This window comes from Mustela lutreola, chromosome 14 (genome assembly GCF_030435805.1).
Source record: "Mustela lutreola isolate mMusLut2 chromosome 14, mMusLut2.pri, whole genome shotgun sequence".
Taxonomy (NCBI): Eukaryota; Metazoa; Chordata; class Mammalia; order Carnivora; family Mustelidae; genus Mustela; species Mustela lutreola.
This window is the reverse complement of record NC_081303.1, coordinates 37,830,536-37,858,483: the sequence shown is the minus strand read 5'-3', so window position 1 is coordinate 37,858,483 and position 27,948 is coordinate 37,830,536. Positions and strand designations below refer to the sequence as shown.

The following is a 27,948-nucleotide window of genomic DNA, read 5'->3' as shown; positions in this document are numbered from 1 at the left end:
CCTCTGCAGGGCAATCTCTGCGGCCGGGTGCTCATGTTTGGCTCTGCTGCCGTGAGGTGGGTGCCACACTCCTGCCCTTTCTGGGGAGGGGGCCCGAACTGCTGCGGCCGCCTATCCAGGCTGAGTGGCCCGTAACTGGTGAGTCTTCACCTGTTCAGGAGGCCCGGACTCACCCGACTATGTAGTGAGGGTCCAACATGTTTGTGTATGAAGAGCTCTGAAAAGAGCCTGGCACAGAGTATACCCCAGGTGTCATCGCAGGTGACGGGGGCACACAGAGGGCAGATCCCACGGGAGGCACAGGAGTGGAGATGTGGGAGCCCCCGGGGACAAGCTTCCCACTGGGCAAACTTCAGCATGCTGCGGGGTAGCTCATTTGTGGTAACAGAGTATGTCCTGGTTTCACAGCGTCTAACTTGAAGATGAAAGGCTGGGACTCCCTCTGAGCATTCTATGTGTGTGTGGGAAGCAGGAGCCAAGACACTCACTGGAGAACTGAATTATACTTTCCTAGAAGGTATATGTTGTTCAATCATTTTCCCTTGCATAAAATCAAGTAAGCAAAAAAAGTGAAAAAGGGGATGCCTGGGTGGCTCAGTCTGTGAAGCGTCTGCCCTCAGCTCAGGTTATGATCCCGGGGTTCTGGGATTGAGCCCTGGTTTGGGCTCCCTGCTCGGCGGGAAACCTATTTCTCCCTCTCCCACTCCCTCTGCTTGTGTTCCCTCTCTCTGTCTCTCTCTGTCAAATAAATAAAATCTTAAAAAAATAAACAACAACAAAACCCCAGAGAGAAAAAACAGTAGATTAGTTACGCTTCCCCTTGAACCGAGGAAGTTCTCAAAGAAAATCACATTGAAAAGTGTGAGTGAGTGGGGACCTGCTCACCGTCAGGGGGAAATGCCTTGTGTGCACACACCCAAGGACGGTGTCTGCTAGAAAGGCAGCAAGCCCAAGGACTGAAGGGGTCAGGGTCAGAGTGACAGGCTTGCTGACTGAGCTTGGCTGACTGCTGTAGTCCATGGAACCCACGGCTTGTGCTACAGTAAAAAAATAAAGCAAGGTTTTCTACACACTGCCTGCCCACTGGAAAAGCTTGCATAATAGCATAACCTTCTTGGGAAAACATTTTCTAATTGCTCTATTTTACACTGACATTCATGTACTTGGTGATTTGGAAGGTTCTTAGAACACATTTGTTGCAAATAAATGACAAATGGATTAACGTGACCATCTTGGGACATGATGCATTCACCATGTCCAGCTGGTGTTGAAAATGTTCCTCAGGACCATTCTAAGGCACCTGAGTTGTCAGAACGCTCATCTCTTCACCTCACAGTTCATTTTTAGCCCTAAACAGAACATAATGTGGTCTGATTAATGATGATTCATCATTAGTTCAAAGTTAGTTTGAGCTTTAAAACAAAAGCACTGACATCACTAGGGATAATGGTAGCCACATGTATTCTGAAGCACTTCTCGGGCTGATGTAATGTTTAGAAAGGCTGTGGGGCATAACCAAGAGGGGAAGCCCCCCAGAAACAGAGCTGAATGGAGCTCAGGAAAAAGACCTGGTGGGGGTGGGGAGGGCGCCTAACGAGCAGGTAGAAGGCTTCGGGTGCTTGGACCGTGCCAAAAGAGGAGCCAGAGCAGAATCTGCAAGAAAATAACTGAAAAGATGTGAACTTTTCCAAAGTGTCACCTACAAGCCAACTCTCCTCTCTCCTCAATCTTACCTGATTTTTTTTCTTTTAGAGAGAGTGTGAGTGGAGGGGAGATGCAGAGGGAGAGGGAGAGAGAGAGAGAAACCCAAGCAGACTCCCCACTGAGCATGGAGCCTGACGCAGGGCTCAATCCCATGACCATGAGATCATGACCAGAGCTGAAATCAAGAGTCAGATGCTCAAATGGCAGAGCCACCCTGGTACCCTTACAGATTTTTTTTAAGAGAAAGAAATAACAGATAAATTCCTATGCTTCACAGGACTCCCTAAAAGTCTTTGTCCTAATTCCCAAATATACCTTATACATAAAGGGAAAACTCATGTGTTAACGCTTATCCATCGAGATCAATTTTTTGTCAAGATAGGCGTGGTCAATACTTTGGATGATAAATGGAACACTGACAAAGAATCCAGTTTCCTGATCTATGTTGTAAGACTAGATTCAGCATTTTTTTAATTTTTAAAGTTTATTTATTTATTTGACAGAGAGCGAGAGACAGCGAGAGAGGAAACACAAGCAGGGGGACTAGGAGAGGGAGAAGCAGACTCCCTGCTGAGCAGGAAGCCCAGTTCGGAGCTCCATCCCAGGACACCAGGATCATGGCCTGAGCCGAAGGCAGACGCTTAATGACTGAGCCACCCAGGCACCCCTAAACTCGGTATTTTTAAAAGTGACTGAATTAATGTGCTACTGTAGTGCTCAGAGCAGCACAGAGTGCACTCAAGAAAAATGTGCTAAATGAGATTTTGCCATTATTTATGCTTCTAGTGCCTTGAAAGCATACTCTTTTAATACTTTTAATACTCAGCTTTTAATACTTTTAATAGCTTTTATTTATTTATTTTTTAAAAGATTTTATTTATTTATTTGACAGACAGAGATCACAAGTAGGCAAAGAGAGAGGAAGGGAAGCAGGCTCCCCGTTGAGCAGGGAGCCTGGTGTGGGGCTCGATCCCCGCACTCTGAGATCACGACCTGAGCCGAAGACAGAGGCTTAACCCACTGAGCCACCCAGGCCCCTCACTTTTAATAGCTTTTAATACTCAGCTATCTGTGTTGCCTATTTGAAACAATTCCTTTTTTCTTTTTTAAGATTTTTTTATTTATTTGACAGAAAGAAAGAGAGAGCAAAGTAGGCAGAGCATCAGACAGAGGCAGAGGGAGAAGGAGGCTCCCCACTGAGCAGGGAGCCTAACCTGGGATTTGATCCCAGGATCCCGGGATCATGACCTGAGCCCACTGCAGATGCTAATCCACCTGAGCCACCCAGGGGTCCCTCGATTTTAAGCAATTTCTATTTTAAATTAGACTGAGGACTTTGGGAACAGGCCTGCCTGGAATACTGATGTTAGCAGGCAGGAAAGTACATGTATTTAGAAAGTAGCAGAGACAATTCTAGAATTTCAGCTTTTCTGAGACTACGAAGAATCATGAAACTAAATTACTCTCTTCGGCCATTAAAGAAACACTGCAGATCCTAACTAAAGTCGAATTTGTCTACAATCAGGTAACACATCATAATTGACTTCATAGATCCTACAAGCCTCTGCACACCACCACAAAGGAGTACTGATTTAACTAAATCTTGGTTTGATACAGAGGACTCAGGCATTCCAAAACGGGGAAATGAACAGTGTACTTGAGAAATAAAACTCAAATTTTTAATCTGCATTTGCTCGAGACATGGCTACCCTCATGCACTGAGACGAGGACAGAGCCCCCATGCCGTCCAGATACACGAATTGATAGTGGCGTGCACACAACTCACCTTCACTGCCACTAGCGATGAAGTCTTCGTTATGGCCTCCGAAACATGAATGGATCGTATAAAACCCTTGCGTGACACCTTGATACTTTCTTACTAAAACTCTGTCTTGCAAGTCCCATAAATGAACTCCCTGTAGGCAAAAGAAAATAGATACACTTATTCTTCCTCAACTCAAAAAAGTTTTACACTGTGAATATCCCTTTGCCTGATGGAACACTTTCAATTCCATTACACAAAATGATAACGTTCTGACACATTTAAGATTGACTTTGCAAACTTAAGAATCAAACCCATAGGTCAAGTTTAAGAATCTGTAAAAATATTTATTTATATAATCATGTATCAAAAATCATGTATTTTGAACTAAGCTAAATCTTTATAATTATAATAAACTTACCTGAGTTGCTACATTTAACAAAGCTAATCGGCCATTCTTGGAAATAGTAAAAGACATAATGGGATGATCTTCTTGTACTCTGTAACCAGAAAACAATCTGTCAAAAGCAACATACTAAGAATCAAGAACATTCAAATGACCAAAATATAAAATGTTCTAGCTTAAACACTGCAATTTTGTCTATAATCAGTATGACAAACTGTATTTCAATCAAGAAAAAAATTCTGAGTTAATGGTTACAAAGCACCAATCCATTTTAGGGTCAAGTTCAAACCAAAACATAAAAACTCTTCTCAAACAGCGAGTTCCACCACACATTTTAATACAAATCAAATAGTTATTTAACGGATAAAAAAACAGTTACATGTTCCTATCTGTAAGGTCCTCAAAGTTGTACCCCCGGATCCGCTGGTGTGTGTCTGATGCCAGAACCGTCTTGCCGTCGCTCAAGCACCAAAGGCATTGCACTCTCACCCCTTCCCAGGAATCAAGGAGGTTCCCGTCTAAATCCTGAGGAGAAATTCACTATTAACCCCATTATGAAACAGTTCTCGGAAAGCAAAGAACCAAACGAATCTCAGCAGCATCTTTTAGTACTAAGTCTGTTTTTTCCTGTTCCACTTAATTGTTCCATAAAGTGGTTTTCATCATGAAAATGTGACTATAAGTCCAATTTCATTACAACAATACCTCAGGGGAAGGGGGACAGAATCTCTGGGAAATCCATCTTCCCTTCAATAACCTGCCAGGCACAAATAAATACAATACATACAGGGAAAGAAGAATCCCAAGTTCCAAGTGAAGGTCTCACTTCTACTGGGAAAGAATTCAAATGTTCCTTTAAAATGCACTATACTTGGATCTGTCCTCTAGTATTCAGAAGTTGGGATATGGAAAAGGTTTCTATAAACATTAATTACAGCTTTACAGAACTCAGAAGCTGTTAGGACATTTTAAAAACATTACCAAATTTGCAATGTGTTCTACAGATCAAAGCTCTAAGGGGCATCCCATTTCTGTTCCACAGATGGGGGAGCTGCCGAGTCCTGGGTCCTGATGGTGTCAACACCATAGGGGACAGTGAGGTCAGCAGAGATACACAGGGTCATCCTGCAGCCAAGGATTCAAGAGTAAATGGCTTCGCTGCCGGAAAGTACAGCATGGGGACCAGCGGGACTGCGAATCTCAAAGTTGCTAAGAGAATAAATCTTAAAAGTCCTCATCACAACTGTGTATGGGAACAACTAATTTCTGTGGTGTTCATTTTCAATGCATATGAATATCAAATCATTATGTTCTATACCTGAAGCTAACATAATGCTACATGTCTATTATACCTATGTTGAAGGAAAAATAAATTAAAAAATCCAAGTTGTATATTAGCCCATGGATAGAAACTCCAGAAATAACTTTTTAAACTACTGGGAAAATCACAATAGACCAATAAAGTGTATTGAGACAAATGGGGGGAAGAAAAGAACTCAAGGCTCATAACCAGGCTTTGGGGACAGGACACGATGTTCCATGAGTCCCACGGCCGGCTTATTAAGACACCAGTGGTTTGCAGTGGCTACATGGAGGCCTCTATGATATGTGATCTTTAGCTACACTGAATGATTTACGGAATTCATGATCTTGTTTAATCTTTGTTTAATCCTAAGACCACACGTGGAAGTGCTCACTGGCAGTGGGCCAGGATGTGATGCGAGACACAGACATCAGACGGACGGCCATGGCAGTCTGCCTTGTCACAAGATTGGTCACTGAGTCCCTATTTTCATCACCCCATGAGCCCGAGATTAATGGGGCAGACAGTAATCAGAAGTTACTTCAAATAAAGACTGGAAGGTTCTCTGGTAGTGCCCATCACCACTTTTAGTCCTCACATATTTAAGATAGTCAATTCATGAAATTCAGCAGAGTTTGGATACAAAACCTAGAGCCTCAAAAGAAGTGCTAAATATTTTCAATCCTGTAACATTAGAAACTTATTTATGAAGACAAAATATTTAGTAAAATAATTTTTTAACAGTTTACCAAACTTGAAGTCTAGACTTTGTATAAGCATTTAAAAATGGTTACAAAAAGAAAAAACTGCAGAAAGTTCTACTGGACAGTGCTTATTAGAAAGATAGCTAAGTAGGTCTTCACACAATCTATTTCCTAAAAGAAAGCGAGTCAAGTGCATTTTTTATTTCAACAAATGGAGCAGACCGTGGACAGGGCAAGAGGTACTCACACACTGGTAGAACTGGCCGCGCTGACCTCCAGTTACGAAGCGTTTCCCATCTGGATTCCAAGCCACGCTTGTCAAACTGTCCTCATGAGATTGGCTCATTTTTGTCCTTAGCTCTCCCGTCTACAAAGAAATAAAACTGTGGCTAAGACCTTCAAGATAGGCGGCTGCTTCTTCTTCTTTTTTTTTTTTTTAAAGATTTTATTTATTTTTTTTGTCAGAGAGAGAGCACAATAGGCAGAGAGGCAGAGGCAGAGGCAGAGAGAGAAGCAGGCTCTCTGCTGAGCAAGGAGCCCAATGTAGGACTCAATCCCAGGACCCTGGGATCATGACCCGAGCTGAAGACAGCCTCCTAACCCACTGAGCCACCCAGGTGTCCCTCAAGATAGGCTTCTAAAGTGAATGTATAAAGAAAAAAAAATAGTAACTGGGATATCAGGTTCGTTGGTGTTCCTAACAAGAGAAACAAACTATTCTAACTGGACTTACAAAAAAGCCAACCAGTGCTCAGAGGAGGAAGAAACGGGAGCTCAACAATGCTCCACACAGGCGACTCCAACAATAGACCTGATGACAGAACCTCTAATAAAACTCTCATTCTCAATTAAATTTATAAATCAAATCATATTTTCTTGTCAGCAGCTCAGTGCTACACTCTCTACTCCCTCCGAGATCCCCCTACTTGTCCATGTCCCAGACTGCCAGTAGCAGTTCCTCAAGAACATGATGAATGGACAGAAAAACTAGGTCCTTGAACTAAGGCAAGGGGGCAGCAGCTCTCAATTATGTGAAATTTCGTATCTGAGATGCTAGAAAGGTAGTAGGGAAGATGGGAAGAGAGAAATGAAAATTATTTTTCTGATATCTAATTTCATCTCAACTAAAAGTACAGAAAAGAGGCTTTTGTACAGTTTAGCATAGCTGTTTTAAAGGATTCCCAAGTAAGAAAGACTATTTACTGGTTACAACCCGAAGATGCCCATCTGTTATTTTTTCTAAGTTACTGAACTTAGAAGGTAGACACATACCATTTAATCTAGTCTTGATTCCATTTTGTTCATGGATTAGAAACAGGCTCTGAGAGATAATAGCTGCCCTTGGCATAATAAAAAATACCTGGGCATAATTTTCCTGTGAGAAATGGGTAATCAAAAGTAAAAAAAAAAAAAAAAAAAAAAGTGAAAACAAAGTGTATGATCAGGGAACAGGGGCAAGTACTAAAGCAAAGAGGGCATGAAAACAGAAAGCCAGCCAGAGGTCTCCCTTTACACTGGAAAAAAAAAATCAGCAATTTAAAAATCTTCCCCCATGCTGCTAATAGGTCTCGTCCATTTATCTTTTCTGGACTGCTGGACAGAAACAGTTTTAAGTTCAGAATCCCATGTACACATGCAGAGGCTGAATCTTCTGCATTTTGTGTTCACACATACGTTAACACACTAAGTGCTGAGGACTTAGAACATCCTCTAACTGTCTAGAAACTCAGAACTGACTCACAGGAGGACTAGAGACACCATCAATTTCGAGTCTATTACTGGAGGATCAGGACTCCACACATCTTCTCTTGAGGGGCAAACAAAAAGCTTTAATGGGAAAAAAAAACAACAACAACCCATTTTGTCTTTTAGGTCAGATTCATCCCAGTCTGTTCTACTGAGAGAAAGCAGTCTCCTCCTCTGGGCTTTGCTGCCCCCCGAACCCAATCACAAACACTGATGACACACTGGTTTGATAAAAATGGCCTAAAGGCATTTGGGGAACAACTGGGGATTTTTAACTACAAAACGAAAATTAGATATTAGAGAATGATAGCTAACGTTCTTGAAAAAGCTGTTATTTTTTAGAAGGTACATGCTTCAGTATTTGGTATCAAACATCACATCTATAATTTCCTTCGAAATGTTTTGGACATAGATGTCTGTGTGTACATGCATGCATGCGTGTCCACACAAAATATACAGAATGGTCAACGCAGAGTCCCAGGTGGTGGGCAAGGGTCACCACTGTATTCCACTTTTCTCAATATTCAGTGACCTTCCTACTGAAAAGCCAGGGTTGTAATGTAAGTAGTAAGTAAGCAGTAAGAAGACTGCTATGTAACAGCAGAGCAGGAATTACAGCGGATCACCCTCAGGGACATCTCAGTATTCGCTCTGTCCTCAGCACGCTTGTGTGTAGTTTCAGCTCTACTCTCTCAGTACAAACCAAGTCACATACAAACCAACTCACAGTCCTACCCTATCAGTGCACAACAGTACCCTCAGACCACAGCATGGACCATGCCCTCACCTCGGGGCAGAAAAATGAAAAGAATAGCATCTAACCAGCCACCTTACAGAAAGAAGTTAAAAAAATTAAATTGGAATTATAAGGTCTTTAAAACACCATACAAAAATAATGGAACTAAATGCTAATTTTTGGGGCGCCTGGGTGGCTCAGTGGGTTAAGCCGCTGCCTTCGGCTCAGGTCATGATCTCAGGGTGCTGGGATCGAGTCCCGCATCGGGCTCTCTGCTCAGCAGGGAGCCTGCTTCCCTCTCTCTCTCTCTCTGCCTGCCTCTCCATCTACTTGTGATTTCTCTCTGTCAAATAAATAAATAAAATCTTAAAAAATAAATAAATAAATAAATAAATAAATAAATGCTAATTTTTGTAAAACAACAACACAGGGATCCTGGATGAAGGTCAAGTTTGGGTTTACAAACAGGAAGAGAGCCCTTAATAAAAGCACTGAAACATCATTATTTTTCCTAAACTAGATCAACATATAAAACAGTTAAGGAGATGACAGTATGACCGCCACCAAAACGAGAGCTCTGGTTCCCTGCAGACGTTTGCACACTTGAAAGGTTAAGTTTCATATACAATCATCAAATTATGAGACCATCGTAAAAACCTGCTTGTAGAAAAAGTACCACAGTAAACAGTAGGAATTCCACAGCACAAAGCACAACATTTCTGAAAATACTCTTTCGTCCTTCTTTTAAATACTCTTATGCTCAGCATGACATTTGGGTTGCTAAGCGTGGACACCTGGGCTCTGTCACGTGGGACCCACTCTGGTCGCTGAGGCTGGGTGGCTGGCTGTGTTCTAGCAAGCATCAAGCTACAAGGAATGCGTGAAGGATGGGCCCACTGAACGGAAAGGCTCAAGAACAGACGGAACGTGCTCACTTGGACATTCCAAAGCCACAGCTCAGAGCAGTCATCTGGGCCACAAGCAACAAGGTAGCTGTCGTCCGGACTCCACGCGATGTAGGAGACGCCGTAAGCATGTCCTTCTAAGGTTTTGAGCAGTTTTAGCAGGTGTGTATCCTAGGAGGGAAGGACACGACTTGGTTAGAGTCCCCAAAGTCCAGTTTTCTGGCATTGGAACTGGAACAGCAATAAGCATCTATTTGGACAGTGTAATGGACTCTGAGGAGGTGCTCACAGATTCACCAACGTTCCCTCCCCAAAGGTCCGACAGCTCATGAGCTCATAAAGCCTCACTCATGCGGTGACATCTCATGGGCATCTACTCCACGCCAGGCATGGTGTGCCAGATGGAACTCTAATGACGACACAGGCTTTATGCCCGTGAGGCTTCTGAGGAAACCAAAAGCACTAAGAGCGACCTCTCATTTATTTCTGAAAATACTTGACTGAGATAAAACTTATGCACCACAGAATGCACCCTTCCAAGTACACAATCCCATGACCTTGAGTATATTCAAAGAGTTATGCGGCCACCACTGCTATCCAAGCTGAGATCTTTCTCATCGCCCCCACAAAGCTCACACTTGTTAGCAGTTCTTTCCTGTCTCCCACACTCCCTTCTCCACAGACTTGCCCGTTCTGGACATTTCATCCACATGGGATCCCACAACGTGGGGCGTTCTGTAACTGGCTTCTCTCGCTCAGCGGAATGTTCCAGAGTTCATCCATGCTGGAGCGTGCATCCCTCCTTTCCACTGGTCGATAGTCCATTTCATGGATCTACCCTCTTTTGTTCATTCATTCAGCAGCCAATGAGCATCTGGCCTATCTCCAGCTTCAGCTACTATACACAATGCTACTAGGACTGCACAGACTCTGGACACATGTGCCAGAGCGGAGCCACAGGCTCTAGGTGTTGTGTTCTGAGGAACCGCCAACTGTCTCCTGAGTGACCACTACTAAGTTGCTCCTCGGAATGAGTGCTGGCCACCAACACTACTTTGGCCAGGTCTCCTAACCCAAAGGCTATGTGTCCCTTCCCTGCCCCATATGATAGGGATGGAGACCAAGACCACCCTGGTGAGAGCTGCTGGCCTCTCAGTAGAACGGACACCTCTGCTTGAGGTTAAGGGGCTCAATTTCCCTGTAAGGGGCAAGCTGCTGAAGATTTTTAAGCTGCTGAATACATAACAAGGGTGCCTGGTTTTAGGAGGAGAACATGCATGATGATGTGGCAGATGAATCAGAATGAACAGATCAGGACATGGACACCCCAAAGGGCCAACACAAGCCACTACGGTCACAAGAAACGAGGTCCCGAACTAACATAGTGTGGACTCCGAGAGGTCAGACCAGAATGTACTTGGGATGTAAAATACATACGACAGAACGAGACGAGAAATGTCCAAAGACCACCTACAGGTTTCTGTTGTATGAGGCAAGGATGTGCACAGCAAACAGAACAAGAGGGACTTGGCTGGAGGTGGCTAAAAGTGACTAAGTGTTAGACTTTGGTCAAAGATGGACTAAGACTGGTACCATGCCTGTGGAATTCTGATGGTGAGGACCCAGAAACAGTTAAAAATGGGTCTGGGGGGCACCTGGGTGGCTCAGTCGGTTGGGCATCTGACTTTAGCTCAGGACATGATCTCGGGGTCCTGGGACAGAGCCCTCAGTTGGGCTCTGTACTCAGAGGGGGCGTCCACTTCTCCCTCTGCCTCTGGCCCCCTGCCCGACTCATGCCTCTTTCTTCCTCAAATACACATCTTAAAAAAGGGGGGGGGGAGGGGAAAATGGGTCTGGAACTCCTCTGATAAAACTAGGTTGGGAATTTGTCAGAAATGTCACTAACAAGTGGATGTGTTTAATATACTGACCCTACCTTTATTATTTATTCTATCACCTAGTCCAGACCACCATGTCTGATAAAAACTAGCTAACACCGTCACTGCTTCTGACCCCTTGCCAGGAGAAGGCAAAAAGGGCAGGGGTTTGTGCAAGAGTGTGGTACCACTGGTCAGAGAGGCCGCCAGCACTGAGCAAGCAGGATGCCTGGGCTTTGGGATGGGCTCAGTCACAGTGGTGCTTCGGACACACACAGTCTCTTCTAAACTGATGATAAATGACCTCAGAAGTATTTAACTAAAACACTAATTCAGCACATTAATATAATCCGGTAAAAAACTAAAGCTGAAAATAAATGGGGATATGAATGCTAGATCTTCACAAGTACAGTGTCTCTACACTAACCTATGTCAAGTGGAAATACTGTGTTCATGGAATCCACTTAACTGTGCTCAGATTCTGGGTCAGAGAATGGGCAAAATGTTTTTGCGGAGCAAAGGTAAAAAAAACCTGTTAAAAGAAACCTGTTTTGGGATCACATCACCTCAAATCTTTTTTTCTTCTTTAAGGAGGTGTGGGACCCAACTTGGGGCTCGATCCTATGACCCTGAGATCATGACCTGAGCTGAGGTCAAGAGTCAGATGCTTAACCAACTGAGCTACCAGATGTATCCATTACCTCAAATCTTAATGTCCTTCTCCATGTGTTGCTTTTCATCCATTAAAACACATACACAAAACACACATACTCAAAAAGATCACCAATTTTCTTATAAGTTTTTCCAAAGAGTATTTGACATAATAAAATACTATCATACTAAACTCTCAAATCCATGGCATCTCAGATTGGAGTGAAAGCATTAACTCTACGTTTCCCAAGCTAAACTGGCCATAAAAGCACTTTACTCCTAACACCTACTCTGACAAAGGCACTCTGGTCTAAACTCCTTAGCCAAGTGCACCAGATCCTCCTGGACTGGTGGCCTCCAACTCTGCTAACCTCATCTCCTACACTGCACTGTAACCCCGAGACTGCCCAAATGCCAGCCACGTTTTCCTTTCCCATGTCCTGCAGGGGACAGTACTAACTGGTTTGCCTCGGTAATAACTGACTCCTTCTGTTAGGACTCACTTGTCTTACTTTCCAGTTCCAATGGGTTTCTCTTTTGAGCCCCTGTAGCACCCATCACAGAACAATTACTCTGTAATTGTTATGAACTTGTGGTAAAGCCTCACCGTAAGCTTGTGCTCAATAAATATGTGCTAAGTGAAGGGCATGGTTATATACTGCTGCCAAAAGAAATTGTAATAAAGCACAGTTTAGTATGCTTTCTGTTCAGGTATCTTGCAAATAATTGCTAAAATACAACTCCTCAGAACAGTGTTCAGAGGCCACAACTAGATCCACACTGTTTCTCTAGTCTAATTTCCCACTCTTTGCCTTACTCATCTTATTCTCTTATCTGACGGTGGGGGAGGGCAAGATCCCTCCCTTCCCAGAATGCCCTCTCCTGTCCCCACCTGTGTTGTGCCTGTCAAGGCTCAGACCAGGTGCTCTCACCTGGGCAGCATTATGCACTTTCACAATACTCTGCACATCCTGTGTGAAACGTACTTCAGGGTGTAAATTACTTCCCTTTCTACATCGTGTGTTCCTTTCCCAGATGTCACTCTGCAGCCTACAAGCAGTCACTTAGGGAAGAGGCAGGGATTCTTGAACTTAAATTTGAGGACAAATGCACATCTCTATTTCTGGCTGAAATTCAGTATTTCCTTCAGTCCTGAATGAAGGCAATAGACAAAGTGGCACCAGGTGAGACACAGGTGCATCACCTTCTATATTATCAGGGGACTGTTAATATAGAAGTCTCCAGTATTTTCATATAATATCACAGCTATTGCAGCTATCTCAAATCTTTATGCTCATCACTACTTCAAAATTTGATGGTGGTGGGGGCCTGGGTGGCTCAGTGGGTTAAAGCCTCTGCCTTCGGCTCGGGTCATGATTCCAGGGTCCTGGGATCGAGCCCCACATCAGGCTCTCCGCTCCTTGGAGAGCCTGCTTTCTCCTTTCTCTCTTTGCCTGCCTCTCTGCCTACTTGTGATCTCTGTCTGTCAAATAAATAAATAAAATCTTAAAAAAAAAAAAAATTTGATGCTGGTTAGAGCTCTTGCTAGAATTTGCTGTTTAATGTGTTAATAAAAAAGCAACATGGCGGGGGCCTGGGTGGCTCAGTCAGTTAAGTGTCTGTCTTTGGGTTAGGTTATGTTCCCAGGGTCCTGGGATCGAGTCCTGCGTCAGGCTCCCTCTGCTCATGTTCTCTCTGTTAAGTAAATAAATAAAATCTTAAAAAAAAAAAAAGGTGCAACATAATTGTTATACTGGATTTGTTTTTTTACTATTTAATAACTATATTTCAATAATTGGGTTTCCTAGATAATTAATATTATCCCACTTGGGTTTACTACATGTTTTAAGCATTAAACAACATTACTCTGGGGGGGTTGTCCCTAGAGCCATGAGTGTCAGAGTACTACATGGTACAAGGAAAGAACGCCTGCTTCATGGCAAAGAACAGGTCTTACTACCTTTCATCATTCATAGGATATTACAGGTACACAAAAACTGAGGTATGTTCTCAACTCGATTTTTTTTTTTTAAAGGAAACTCTATACCCAGTGTAGGGGCTTGAATTCACAACCTAGAGATTGAGAATTAAATGCTCTACTGACTGAGCCAGCTAGGCACCTTTGATTCTTTTTTATTTAACCATTTTATTTGTCAGAGAGCACGGGGAACAGCAAAGGCAGAGGGAGAAGCAGGCTCCCTGCTGAGCAGGGAGCCCGAGGCAGGACTCAATTCTGGGACCATGAGACCATGACCTGAGCTAAAGGCAGATGCTTAACCACCCAAGCCACCCAGGTGCCCTGCACCTGTCCCCTGACCATTCTTTTTAAAAAACATTTCTTTCTATGGCCCATTTTGTCTATTTTTTTTTTTAAAGATTTTATTTATTTATTTGACAGGCAGAGATTACAAGTAGGCAGAGAGGCAGGTAGAGAGAGAGAGGAGGAAGCAGGCTCCCCACTGAGCAGAGAGCCCGACGTGGGGCTCGATCCCAGGACCCTGGGATCATGACCTGAGCCGAAGGCAGAGGCTTTAACCCACTGAGCCTTGCTGAGCAGATAGCCCGATGTGGGGCTTGATCCCAGGGCTTGATTGAGATCATGACCTAAGCTGAAAGCAGAGGCTTAATCTACGGAGCCCCTAATTCTAAATTTTTAAAATAAGATTACTTAGTTATGATTTACACCAAATATTTCTCCTTAACTTATTTAGAGGCATGTACTTCTTTTGATAGGTCAATAAGTGTCCCACTGGCTAAAAGAAACAGAAATACTTTTTTCTACAAATCTGTAGGTCATCTTATTATAAACAATGACAAAAATCTGATTTTAGAGAGAACTCAGAATTTTAAATCCAAAATACAGTATTTTTTGTATATAAGGTAGAGGGGTTGTTTAACAGAAGTTCCACAAATCACACAAGACAGGGGCGCCTGGGTGGCTTAGTGGGTTAAAGCCTCTGCCTTTGGCTTAGGTCATGATCCCAGGTCCTGGGATCAAGCCCCGCATCGGGCTCTCTGCTCGGCAAGGAGCCTGCTTCCCCCTCTCTCTTTGCCTACCTCTCTGCCTACTTGTGATCTCTGTGAAATTTAAAAAAAAAAAAATTACACAAGACAATGAAAGACTTCAGAAGGCAAACAGTAATGAGTCCTTCCGACCTTGTGACAGAATGGTAAATTCAATATTAACAACAAAGGTATAAACTGGCAAGGGGCATGAAGAGCAGTAGGTCTGAAGTACAGCTCTTCCTGGATCTGGGTCTACCTGTACCACTCACTAGCTTGGACAGCCTGGGCACTTAACATCTACCTCAGTTTCCGGATCTGAAAACAAGAGACGTGAGTGCCCCACAGAGGTATTCTGAGGACCAAACCAGACTGTGCACACACAGATTATGAACACAATCACCAGCACACACTCTGTATCTATCTATATATGCCATCTAGAAAACACAGGAAGAGGTAAGACATGACAAAAATGACAGTGAGATGCTCTTAGAAAAGAAGACACTTACATATGCACACTTAAAACCTATGTAATTAGGTTTTAGATGAATTACCCTTTTGTAGTCTACAAACACACACACACATACACACGCACGCACACTAGAGTACCTACCGGATCAACTTGCCATATGATAACCGTGGTATCTTTCGATCCTGTTGCTAGTTTCGTGCCATCATTGGAGAATTTACAGAACCATACTTCATTACAATGCTCCGTAAGTATCTGCTGAGTATAACATGGGAACTGCCTCCTAAAACAAAGAAGTCCACACATAGTTATTCTTTCAAAATAGAGTAATCTAATAATGAAAAAGGTGAAAAAAATGAAACTTCTTTAGACACAAAAACTTTAAAATAAGATATGAATGCTTTGCAGATCTTTATCAAGTTTACAGTGGTATGTTGAAAAAAGATTATTACAACATCAGTCAAGGCAATCTTAGGGGAAATCAGTAATCTGAAGTCTGGTTCAATGTACAATTTATTCTTTTTTCCCTTCTCAAGATTAAACAAGAGTAAAAAAGTATGTGTCCATCACAGAAATTTTCGTCTGATTAAAGTCAACTCATATAAATAAAATTTAATAATCAGGTTTCAGGTTTGTTTAAGTTGGCTGGCATCATGAGGAATGTGCATTTTTATTTACATAAAAGCAACCTGACTTAACAAAAAGAGACAAGGCACTCCCCTTGGACAAGCTTGGGTCACAAGCTTTCATGTCTTCGCCAAGTTATTTCACTCCTGAGCCTCAGTTCCCTTGTCTAGAAAAGGAGAGTAATATACACCTAACAGGGTTCTTCTAAGGACGAGAAAAACATCTACGATTCCTGGAACGCAACAGATACAAGTGATTACTGATATACTTCGGTGCAAGCAGAGAAGAAGTGCAACAGAGGGAAGGGGCTGCAGGGACTAAGAATAAAGCCTTAAGAGCAGGGACAGCAGAGTAAGAGACCTAGGTTCAAATCCTGACTCAGCCACTAACTAGGTCGTTTCCCAGAAACAAGGAACCCCATTCAATCCAAGTCTCAAGTTTTCCAACCATAAACTAAAGAGAACGGTAGCTGCCTTATGGAATCTCTGTACGGGGACATACCAGAATGAGATAAGGCACGTGGAGCATTTACATGGAGCCCAAGTCCCCGCTGGCATGCCCTCAGTGGCCGCTGCTACTCTAGATTAAGGGAATGAACTCTATGACTCTGGCTCTGAGAGGAAAGAGGATCACGACTGACTGTTTCCAGGAAGCATTTTTCAAACCATGTGTAAACCCACTTTTAAAAACTATTCTGGGGCGCCTGGGTGGCTCAGTGGGTTAAGCCTCTACTTTAGGCTCAGGTCATGGTCTCAGGGTCCTGGGATCAAGGTCTGCATTGGGCTCTCTGCTTAGCAGGGAGACTGCTTCCCCCACTGCTCTGCCTACTTGTGCTCTCTGTGCGTCAAATAAATAAATAAGATCTTTTTTTTTTTTTTTTAAGATTTTATTTATTTATTTGACAGAGAGAGAGAGATCATAAGTAGGCAGAGAGAGAAGAGGAAGCAGGCTCCCTGCTGAGCAGAGAGCCTGATATAGGGCTTGATCCCAGGACCCTGAGATCATGACCCGAGCTGAAGGCAGAGGCTTTAACCCACTGAGCCACCCAGGAGCCCCAATAAATAAGATCTTTAAAAAAACCCCAAAAAACCCCAACAAAATGAGGTGTCTAAGTGCCTCAGGGGGTTAAAGCCTCTGCCTTTGGTTCAGGTCATGATCCCAGTTCCTGGGATCAAGCCCCGAGTCGGGCTCATTGCTCAGTGCGGAGCCTGCTTCGGCCTACTTGTGATCTCTGTCAAATAAATAAATAAATCTTAAAAAACAACAACAACAACAACAACAACAACAGGGGTGCCTGGGTGGCTCAGTGGGTTAAAGCCCCTGCCTTTGACTTGGGTCGTGATCCCAGGGTCCTGGGATTGAGCCCCACATCGGGCTCTCTGCTTGGCGGGGAGCCTGCTTCCCCCTCTCTCTCTGTCTGCCTCTCTGCCTACTTGTGATCTCTGTCTGTCAAACAAATAAATAAATAAAAATCTTATTAAAACAACAACAAACAAGCAAACCCCCTTCTATCCTCCAACTCGATGGCAGCAGCCTTCCTTAGAGCTTCCTGCACTGACTTTGGAAGGTTAACACGCCAAACTGCCTAACCCAGAAGCCCTGGCTGTGCATGCTGCCGAGCACTGAAATGTATCCAGGACACCTGAGGAACAGGATCAGTAAATCTAACTTTAATTTCTTTATGTTTGAATTTAAATGGCTACATGTAATCAGTGGCTACTTTTTGGATAGTATAGTCCTCTACTAGAATCTCTGCGATCATAGAAAAGTTATTTGAACATCAGTGGATAAACTTTTCTTTCTTGTGGGGGGAAGGGGCAGAAGGAGAGAGAATCACAAGCTGACTCTGTGGTGAGCGTGGAGTCCAACATGGGGCTCAATCTCACGACTCCGAGATCATGACCTGAGTGGAAACCAGGAAGTGGATGTTTAACTGACTGAGCCATCCAGGAACCCCACAAAGGTTTCTCTTTTGAACCAAAATACAGGTGACATGTAACAGTACATCAGTTTCCGCTATACAATAGTACTCTACCACTCTATACACACACAGAACACACACCACAGTGCATTACAGTATCATCCACTAGATTACCTATGTTGTACTTTTCATCCCCATGACTTGATAAACTTTTAAGTTTATCCTGAAAAATGATCTTCCCTGTTTTTTCCCCAATCTATAATTTAAAAATTTATTTTATCAATTCACTAGCCTATAAATAATATATATTCAAAACTAAATTATTATTTACTTTTTCTGGCACATACACACATCTACTTTAGCACTTGGCTATTTGGAGGCTACATTCAATTTTCAGATTGTCTAAAAATTGCTTTAACTTTAAAATTGCTTTAATTTTAAATTATTATTCTATACGTGAACTTAAACAGAATCAATACCAGTTGACATTTATTAATGTTCTAGATAGGCCAAGCCCTGTGCTACACCTTTATAAATAGTACTGCTAATTCTCAAAACTACCTCGCAATACTATCTCCATCTTCATGAGGCTCGAAGAGGGCAAGTAACTTAACAAATCATAAACTGGTAACTGAATTAGGTTTAAATCTATGGCTGATTCTCCAACACCAGTTTTCTTTCAAGTATCATTTTTAAAAAAAAGATTTTATTTATTTGACAGAGAGAGATAGATCATAAGTAGGCACAAAGGTAGGCAGAGAGAGAGAGAGAGAGAGAGAGAGATATCACAAGTAGGCAGAGAGGCAGGCAGAGAGACAGAGAGGGAAGCAGTGTCCCTGCTGAGCAGAGCCTGAAGTGGGGCTCAATCCCAGGACCCCGAGACCATGACCTGAGCTGAAAGCAGAGGCTTAACCCACCGAGCGACCCAGGGGCCCCTTAAATATCATTGCCTTTTTCAAGACTCTGTTGGATAAAATTTCAGTCAAAGTAGTACTTTCAGTATCAACAATGTTTTCCTGCCTCTTATGGATAGTTATCAATAATGATGTCTTTTACCAAGTGAGAAACACTTTATATTTAGGCACAAAATACACAATAATTCAAATGGGTAAAACTGATCATGAATGAAAAGATATATCTAAAGTCAGAGTAGCAAAATGTTCTTAAGGAAGGACCATTTCATAATCAGAATTGAGGGCACAAGTCACCTAGTCTACTGACAATGAGTTGTAACTGAAAGTCTTATTAAAAGGGTATTTAAATTAACATTATGTTTATTACTTAAATCTTTGAAAAAAAAAAAAAAGACCCAGTTTATTAAAAGCCTAATTTTAGATGTATACAAATCAAAGTCGCTGACTTTGTTTTCAAATAAATTTAAAAATATCAGTACCTTCCCAAATGAAAGTGAATACTGTATTTTAATTAAACCGAATCTTAACATTTCAAGTTTTCATAAATATTTCTTAACAATTCTTTACTAAGAAACGAATACTATAAAGTTACCTATGGAAACATCCTTCCACTGGTTGCTGGTGAAAAAAACCCCGTAAATTTAACCAAATATATGCATACACTGTGGAAAAATACAAATAATACACAATCTAATGAAAACCCATCAGTGCTGATTAGGGTTTTAAAAAGTTACAGTTCACTTATTCATAATCAATTCTCTATTCTCCAGAGGAGAGAGAAAACTTGGTATTTAGATTTCAATGCTAAGAATTACTTTACAAAAATAGAGTTTTCTAGTTTCAATGCTAATCTAATTTCTACAAGGGAATAAAGCAGATATTAAAAACCATCAACTTTTCTTTTGAAGATCTCTAGATGAAAGTGGAATACTAGGAATTAAATCACATTCAGGTTTTCTTCTTCTAGTTCAGCAACATCTGCAGAGACTGTGCACACTACCTACTTGCCCAACATGTCCCTCCCTCAGGGTCTCACTCGGACAGGCAGAGGAGATGGCAGCCCCTCACAGAGATTGGGAATCCAAAAAGAAAAGCAGACTTTATGGGGACAGCAAGAGGAAAGGGGAGTTCTACTTCTGCTATGTTTCATTTAAGGTCCTTGAGCCACACACATAGTTGTATGAAGATCGAAGGCTTAGGAAATCAACGCTGTGGAGCTAGCCCAGTCCCGGTCTACATGAGAACCTAGAGGAGGAGTGTGGGAAGACAGAGAAACCTTTTGGAACACATCCTTATTGAAGAGACAGGTACAGAGGAGGAGCCTGAGAAGCAGCCAACAGTGAAACAGAGGCTGCAATGTTTTTGAAGTCAAACAAACAGTTTCATGGCAAAGCAGTGAAATGCTATAGAAAGGTCTAGATGTAGGCTGGAGAACAGTCACTGGATTTAATAAAGAAGTTGTTCCTCGCCAACAGCAGCAACAGCCGTGGTGTTGTGTTGGCTGCAGAAATCTCAAGAGTGAAGGACACAGATATTGTGAATGCACAGAAGGGCATTACTTCAAGCAGCAGTCTCTAAGGCAGGTGTGTGTGTGTGTGCATGCGTGCGTGCAGTGGTGACTTGCAGAAGCACAGAGTCAAAGTTTTGTTCCGTTTTTAAAAGATAATGGGGAAGACCTGCCTATCACCAGTTAGTTGTGAAGAGCATGAATGCCATCTTCAGGAGTGCTTTCTACACAGCTTTACCGGAGAGGCTGGTCCCTGTTCTGAGCTAGAAAAAGTCAGACTACACATTTTCCATCACTCCTTTCACAGATACTATAACAGAAATCAAGGCATTCAGCAAACACGTAGGTCACATTCTCCTCGATTTCAGTTTCCACCGACACCCCCTGAATCCTAAGGTCTACCCTAAATACTCTCTAAGGCACTCCACCAGCAACACTGAGGAACCAGAAGATGTCTGGGGTCACATCTGCCTTAATTTCAACACTGGTCTCAGGTTCCCTAAAGGAGCTATGAAGGATGAAGCCATATATCCTTTTAATCTAGTATCTCCTACCTCTAATTCAACTCAAATGAAAAGATTTAAAAACTCTCATAAGCAAGTTAAGAACAACAACAACAACAAAGATAAAAAGGAAAAGGATCTCTACTGACTTTGTTTTAGGACACTTTTTAAAAAATTATTTATTTATTTATTTGACAGGCAGAGAGGCAAAGCAGAGAGAGGAAGGGAAGCAGGCTCCCCACTGAGCAGAGCCCGATGTGAGGCTCGATCCCAGGACCCAGGATCATGACCTGAGTCGAAGGCAGAAGTTTTAACCCACTGAGCCACCCAGGTGTCCCTGTTTTAGAACATTTAAGACATAAACCATGTTACTACCCAATACGTTAAGATGAATGGCACTTAGTCACTTTAAGCCAAGAGCTCCACCAATCATCCTCAGGTTTTCACTGCATTTGGGGAGGGAGAGGTAGGAACTCAACCACTTGGGAAGCAGTCTGTGCACACTTCCTCCATGTCACCCGCAGTCACAGCGCTCACGCACAAAGCATCTATGGTTGTTTCCAAAGGCTGCATGTGGTCTACACTCTGGTCCTGCCTGCTTATACCACTTTCAGTACTTCGTCCATGAATTTTTACTAAAGAAACTGGCATGTGTACTACAACTGTTCATGTGCGGTTCACCAGACCCAAATCATTTCCCTTCTGAAATCTGAAACATTTCAGAATTAATTTTCAGTATCTTAAAAAATTGAAGTTTGGCTTTAGTTTTGGAGATTGTTATCAAAACAGCAGGAACATTATTACTCCCAATATCTAAGGCGGAGCTGAATTATGGACATAGACAGGGTTAGTAACAAAAACCCAACCCAGAAAGTTACTGCCTGTTATTCTAACCATTTTTAGTTTAGAGGACAGGTTCTACTAAAAAGCAGAACTTCCATGAAGAACCAAGTATTTCCATCATCTTTATGGGCAGAAAATAATCAGGGCCATTGTCAAAATAGCCATAAGGTCCAGAAAAAGTCACTCTATGACTCCTGGCATCCAAGGACAGCAGAGCCTCTGGCTGCTGGCGTCCCTGCCCAACACCACTCATAAGCCCTTACAAAGATGGCCAGAGAGACCAAATGACCAACCGATACCCAGATGAGAAAGGAAAGCTCAGCTTTCCAGCTTCCCATCTTGAGATGCGGTCTGCTACACAAACACAAGCCAAATTCTCTGAAAGTGTCCACTTCAGGAAGTTCTAATTCTGCCCAGGAATGCTAGATTGGACATGAATGGTTTTGCAGCAAGAGGACAAAGTTCCAAAAAAGGAACATTTTAACCGAGTTCATACTGAGTCTGTAAACTATAGAAGAAGTTTGTCTCTTACCTACTACAAACATGATCTATAAGCAGAGACACAGAATCTAGATTATTATCAAGTTTGGTATTGTGATATAGGCACCGATCCCTTTGTAGTTCCACTGCCTGCCGCAGCAGGGTCTGTAAACGCCGGGGGGGGAGCATCACTGATGGTGGCAAATACGCTGTAAGAGAAGACATTTTTAAGAAAAGGAATAACAATAAACATTAAAAAAACCAAGACAGTATAACCTTTATTCACCCCCCTTCTGTTCCATTTGCCCCTGCCCTAGAAATCTCATGTCCCTTAGAGCAGTGATGGGAGGGGACACAGTGGGAACAGCAGCTACAGTTATGTTACCACAAAATGGAAGAGACAGGAGGGCTTTACTTTGTATGTTAATTTCCAAAAACACAAAGCAACCCCCTGCCCAAAAAATCCTATTACCAAAAAAACCCCCCCAAAAGCCAATGATGATGAAGAGCAAATCTGCAGAAGACTATGTCCTGGAGATACCATGCATCCCTAACAGTGTAAGAGGAACCTCCCCACAACAAAGGGCCAGCTGACGAGGCGGGATAAGCGCCAGGTCTCATCAGATTGCTTCTAATGCCAAGGATCCTGTGAAAACTCAGGGAACGACTGGTGCTTTGACGTGGATAGCCATCTCTTCCAATCCTTCCAGGCCTCACACCTCCCCCACCACACAGTTTTCTGATTCTTAGGATCTCTACTGCCATACCCCAACGGGAAACACATAGAATAACATGATTTAATAGGAGAGGGAATAAAAAAAATGTTTTCTCTATAAAAGTGTGTAAAATATAAGTATAAAAGTAGCAAAAATAAAACCCCTAATCTGGAAGTTATGTATATCATAGCTGGGGGGAGGGTGGAAAGGAAGACAGTTTATATAAACCTGGGCCTTCTTACTGAAATCAATAACTATTTAAAACACCTGTAGATTACATTTCTGGCTTCTGTATTTTTTCTCTCCAACCATAGCCCTTCTCACCCAATAAAATCTTAACTGGAGCATCACCGCATAGTATAAATGAAGGGAGAACTGCTCTGGGACCCTCTCCTCTGACTCACAGGGAGGTAAGCTGCTTCTCAGATTCCAAGGCAGAATTTGGAAACCTTTACTTTAAAGGGCTTAATGGATTTTCCCTTCTTCCCTACATAGCCGCTCACTGAGAGCATGTCTGGATGCAAGTCTTCCTGATCAATTCATAGTATCTATTTCTAATTAAGAGAAAACACAGAAACACCAAAAGGTAAGACTCTTACTCTGCAGTTTGTCCAACAGTTTGGATCGGGAAGCTGTTCCTTTGCCTTCCCATTCTGCTTTTGCACGTAGGTCTTCTGCATGGCTACACATCAGATACCTAAAAACAGGACAGAGAAAGCACCAAATATCAAACCCTTTTCTTTGGGTAACATAATGATAATGACAATAATAATGATAATAATAATATAATTTTTCATAATTGAAAAATTTTAACCATACTTTTACTAAGAAACATATATCAAGTTTTTACTAAGAAATACATACCAAGAAACAATTTCTACAGTGGACTCAATTCATTAACACACCCCAGCATGTGGATGTATTTATTTCTAAGATTAATAAAGCACCATTACCAAGTATATAATGTTACTGTCAAGACATATGATCACATTAGTAAAACACGTCCGTCCCCTCTCCTGCCAGCCCACGTCATGCTGCGTACACCGCTCTCACAACACACCAGGCTCAGCCCCAAGCACTCAATGTGTACTACTCTACTGGCTGGGCACCAATATCCTGGCTGAGGCCAGCACTGGCAGGCTGATTCACAAACGAACCACCCAAGGCCCAGAAAGCCTGAGTAACCGGGTGAGGGTTAAGACGCAAAAAAGGGGCTTGAAGCAATGGCCATGGTCGCCAAACTGTGAAAGAACCAAGATGCCCTTCAACAGACGAATGTATAAGGAAGATGTGGTCCATATACACTATGGAGTATTATGTCTCCATCAGAAAGGATGAATACTCAACTTTTGTAGCAACATGGATGGGACTGAAGAGATTATGCTGAGTGAAATAAGTCAAGCAGAGAGAGAGTCAATTATCATATGGTTTCACCTATTTGTGGAGCATAACAAATAGCATGGAGGACAAGGGGAGATGGAGAGAAGGTAGTTGGGGGAAATTGGAAGGGGAGGTGAACCATGAGACACTATGGACTTTGAAAAACAATCTGAGGGTTTTGAAGGGGCGGGGGGTGGGAGGTTGGGGGAACCAGGTGGTGGGTATTGGAGAGGGCACGGATTGCATGGAGCACTGGGTGTGGTACAAAACAATGAATACTGTTATGCTGAAAAAAAAATGAATAAATAAAAAAAAGAGGGCTTGAATTCAGACATTTTTAGCTGCAAAACTTGCTCTAACTACTATGCTAACTGACTTACTTCTCAGGAGGAAAACGACTCCCCCCGCCAAACCTCAGATAAGAAAAAAAAAACACTTCCGGGGGCACCTGGGTGGCTTAGTGGGTTAAGCCTCTGCCTTTGGCTCAGGTCATGATCTCAGGGTTCTGGGATCAAGCCCTGCATTGGGCTCTCTGCTCAGCAGGGAGCCTGCTTTCCCCCTTTCTCTCTGCCTGCTGCTCTGCCTACTTGTGATCTCTGTCAAATAAATAAATAAAATCTTAAAAAAAGAAAAAAAGACAAAAAACCCTTCAAAGACATTTATAATAAGTTAAACAAAAACAACATACCTGCAAGAGTTTATCATAAGTGTCACTCAAGAAATGGTATAACTGGATAATCATCCTTGGGTCATCCTGTGAAAGGGATTGAGATCCCAAAGCAGAAACTCTGGGAACTGTTTCATCACTATGTGTGCCGAAGGAGGCATAAATGCTAAAAAGTCATGGGTTCTGGAGAAAACATGAGGCCCTCTGCTGGGAGTGTGACCCTGACCTTGCTCTGGCTCTTCTTAGAGAAGAACGGGCTTTCAACGTAAAAGAAGTGAAGGCATTATTCAGACATGGAGATTAGACCTGGCGAGTCCTACTTTGTCTGGTACTCTGTTCTCAGACCTGTTCTTCTCACTTGTAAAAAGGGTATTAAATAGGGAAGTAAGGATTAACTAAGAGTATACGAAGTACTTGGTCCACTACCTGATATACAGGTAGAGCTTATAAGTATGAGAAGCCTCTCAGTTGATTTGAGTGTCACCTTCTCTTTTTCTCACTTGCATGAAGCAAACTGCATTCAGCACTGAGTAAGTTACTCACCTCTTACCCTGGAGCAGAGAACTACCTGCTCTCTTGCAATTTACTTAGTGTATGGTGTCTTAGCTGATGAGAATTTACTTTGTTTTAATGGCGTGAGTAACCTGACTGAAAATACAAAATATAAAAGCCAGGTATTGCAAAACTATTGGTTTCTAAAATAACTTTTTTGGGGGTAAAATTTATTATCAGCAATTTCAGAGAAATATTGTTCACTTTTTAAATTTGGCTAAAGACACCTATGATTGCTTTTGCCACTTTCGAAAATACATATTACACCTTAAGGGTTTCACAAGAATGTCTGTTTATGGGAAGCTGCGTGGCATGACTGAAAAGATGCTATGCCAGTGGGAAAAACCCCTAGGTCCTCATGCCAACTCCACATCTGGCCATCTTTACGCAACTTCCTTATGGGAAACAGTCAAGGGACAAACTGGGCGAAGTTCATTTCGGAATCAAAACTAGGTGATTAAGTTACATGTTCTATTACCAGAGCAAGAAAAAAATCGTCATGGGAATGGTCTTTAGGTGACAGAGAAATCAGACACCTTATTAAGGAGATAAACAGAACCAGGTAGTCTGTCAACTATAGACATAACATACTCAGCATGCTCCAGTGTCTGAAGATGCCGTGCACGCAGACCACGACTCAGCCATCAATCAGATAAGGCTTGGAAGCCGGGCTTCTGCTTTACCAGGCAGACTGGTTACTTCACTTCTCTGAGGTTCAGTTTCCTTTTCCTCAAAAATCCTAAAAATGAACTTTACAACACCTCCTTGGGTCCACTGTTTTGTCCATTATTTTGTATTTGAAAACTTATTATGGGTCAATGTTGTTCTAGAGGCCGGAGCCATATCATGTAATAAAAAATGATATAAAGAAAAAATTAACAGTGATGTGACAAGAGAATGCCTGGTAGGTGGTTTTAGGGGAGGATATTCGAGCTGGGGCCTGAGCACCTAGTAGCCTGCTATGGAAAGATCGGGGAAGAGCAGTTAAGATAAAGGGAAGTGTGAGCAGCTTGGCCAGTTAAGGAACAAAAGAAACATTAATATCGCTAGAGAGTAAATGAAGGAAGGAAAAGATGGCAGGAAAAGGTCAGGGACTCTGCAGGCTTGAGCAGATTCTGGATTTAAGGGGGCTAGAAAGCCAGTGAGAAGTTTTAAGAAAGGGTTTAAGTATGGTATTAAAAAATTAAATAAAGAAATTAAGAAAACCATTAAGAAATGGTTTAATGTATGGTATTACTTATGTATTTATGTATTCATCTGGCTGCTGTGTGAAATATGCGTAGTTAAGGGAGTGAGAAGGAAAGCAATGGGAGGCCACTCTAATGTTCTAGGAGACACGTTTATGGATTCACTAGAACAGAATTTGTGGAGATGGAGAGAAATGGACAAATCTGGAATATTTTAGAAAGGCCAACACATGTCAGAGTTAAAAGATTTAAGAAATGCAAAGATGAGGTTTGTTTTTTGTTTGGACAAAGGTCTTACCGCTAACCGAGATGGGAAAACTAGGGGAGAAGCAGGTGGGGGTGGGGGGTGGGGACGACAACTGGATTCGAGAAGCTCACTGTGGATAGGCCCCTCTGAGACACCCAAATGGAGACCGTCAGGGAGGCAGCTGGATACACACACTGGAACCTGAGGTGAGAGCTTCTGGCAGAAACAGTATGCGATGGTGCAGCACAGAATGAGGGGACCTAGCAGGGTAAGTAGACTGAGAACAGATGTGGGGTCTGGATCCGAGGCCTTGGTCCCCTGACATGGAAAGAATGGACATGAAGATCAAGCGAGACCGTGTACAGGATATGCTCACTCAGTAAGGACCCGGGGAAGGACAGGCGCACGTTAGGGAGAGTGTCAGATGTGGTGCACTGGAAGGTTCTCCGCTCACTGTATGCACAGAAGGGGATGCCACAAGGTTTTTATGAAAGACTATGAAATGGTGATAACCTATTTCTTCTTCCTAGTCTCATATGCATTGTTTCCCAGGAGGACAAGAGCAGCCTGAATGTGTTTAAATGACTGCATCCAGACAAACACCGTCCTGGGACGCAGCCCGATTCCCACCCTGGAGGAGCAGCAGCCGAGTCGGACCAGGAGGTGCCTCTGTCACCTGGCATCCGGAGTCACCCAGTGTCCGGAGTGGCGTCCTTACCCGCTGAGGACATGAATGCGCTCCGTGTTGTACTTCAGGGGCGTCAACTCGCAGCGCAGAACGTGAAGGGCCTCTAGGACCTTGCCATCCTCTAGGTACTCCAGGTACTTCTGCTGCAGCAGCAAAAACTTCATCCTCTGACAGGACAGAAAGCAGCGGTCAGGGGAAAGAAGCTGACGGAAGGTTCAGAAAATGTTTGTGCCTAAACAGAACAGTAGAAACCATTCTACTATGCCCTTTGATAATCACTTCTTAAAACGCTTTAAGATGATTCAAACTATTTCGGTTTAATATAGTCACAGTACATTAAATGTTGACTTTGCTCAATTCCACGTCTTAATAAAACTCTGCTTTGAACCAATAATCTCAAATTAGGTAAGACCATTAGCAACCAAGGATCACCAGAGGAAAAAATGAACT

General features: G+C 42.6%; 1 protein-coding gene across 4 annotated transcripts in view; it reads right to left on the bottom strand.

The window, feature by feature from the left end:
• The window catches only part of WDR26 (WD repeat domain 26), a 43,689-nt gene that overhangs the window by 7,390 nt on the left and 8,351 nt on the right, over positions 1 to 27,948 (bottom strand). For all 4 annotated transcript variants that reach the window (XM_059146539.1, XM_059146540.1, XM_059146537.1 and 1 more), the window contains exons 4-12: positions 27,529 to 27,665; positions 23,377 to 23,474; positions 22,114 to 22,270; positions 15,411 to 15,549; positions 9,297 to 9,437; positions 6,127 to 6,246; positions 4,252 to 4,397; positions 3,888 to 3,966; positions 3,491 to 3,620 (exon numbers count right to left, since the gene is read on the bottom strand). In XM_059146539.1, the coding sequence (XP_059002522.1) occupies positions 3,491 to 3,620; positions 3,888 to 3,966; positions 4,252 to 4,397; positions 6,127 to 6,246; positions 9,297 to 9,437; positions 15,411 to 15,549; positions 22,114 to 22,270; positions 23,377 to 23,474; positions 27,529 to 27,665 (1,147 nt within the window). The remainder of the gene's footprint in view (positions 1 to 3,490; positions 3,621 to 3,887; positions 3,967 to 4,251; positions 4,398 to 6,126; positions 6,247 to 9,296; positions 9,438 to 15,410; positions 15,550 to 22,113; positions 22,271 to 23,376; positions 23,475 to 27,528; positions 27,666 to 27,948) is intronic.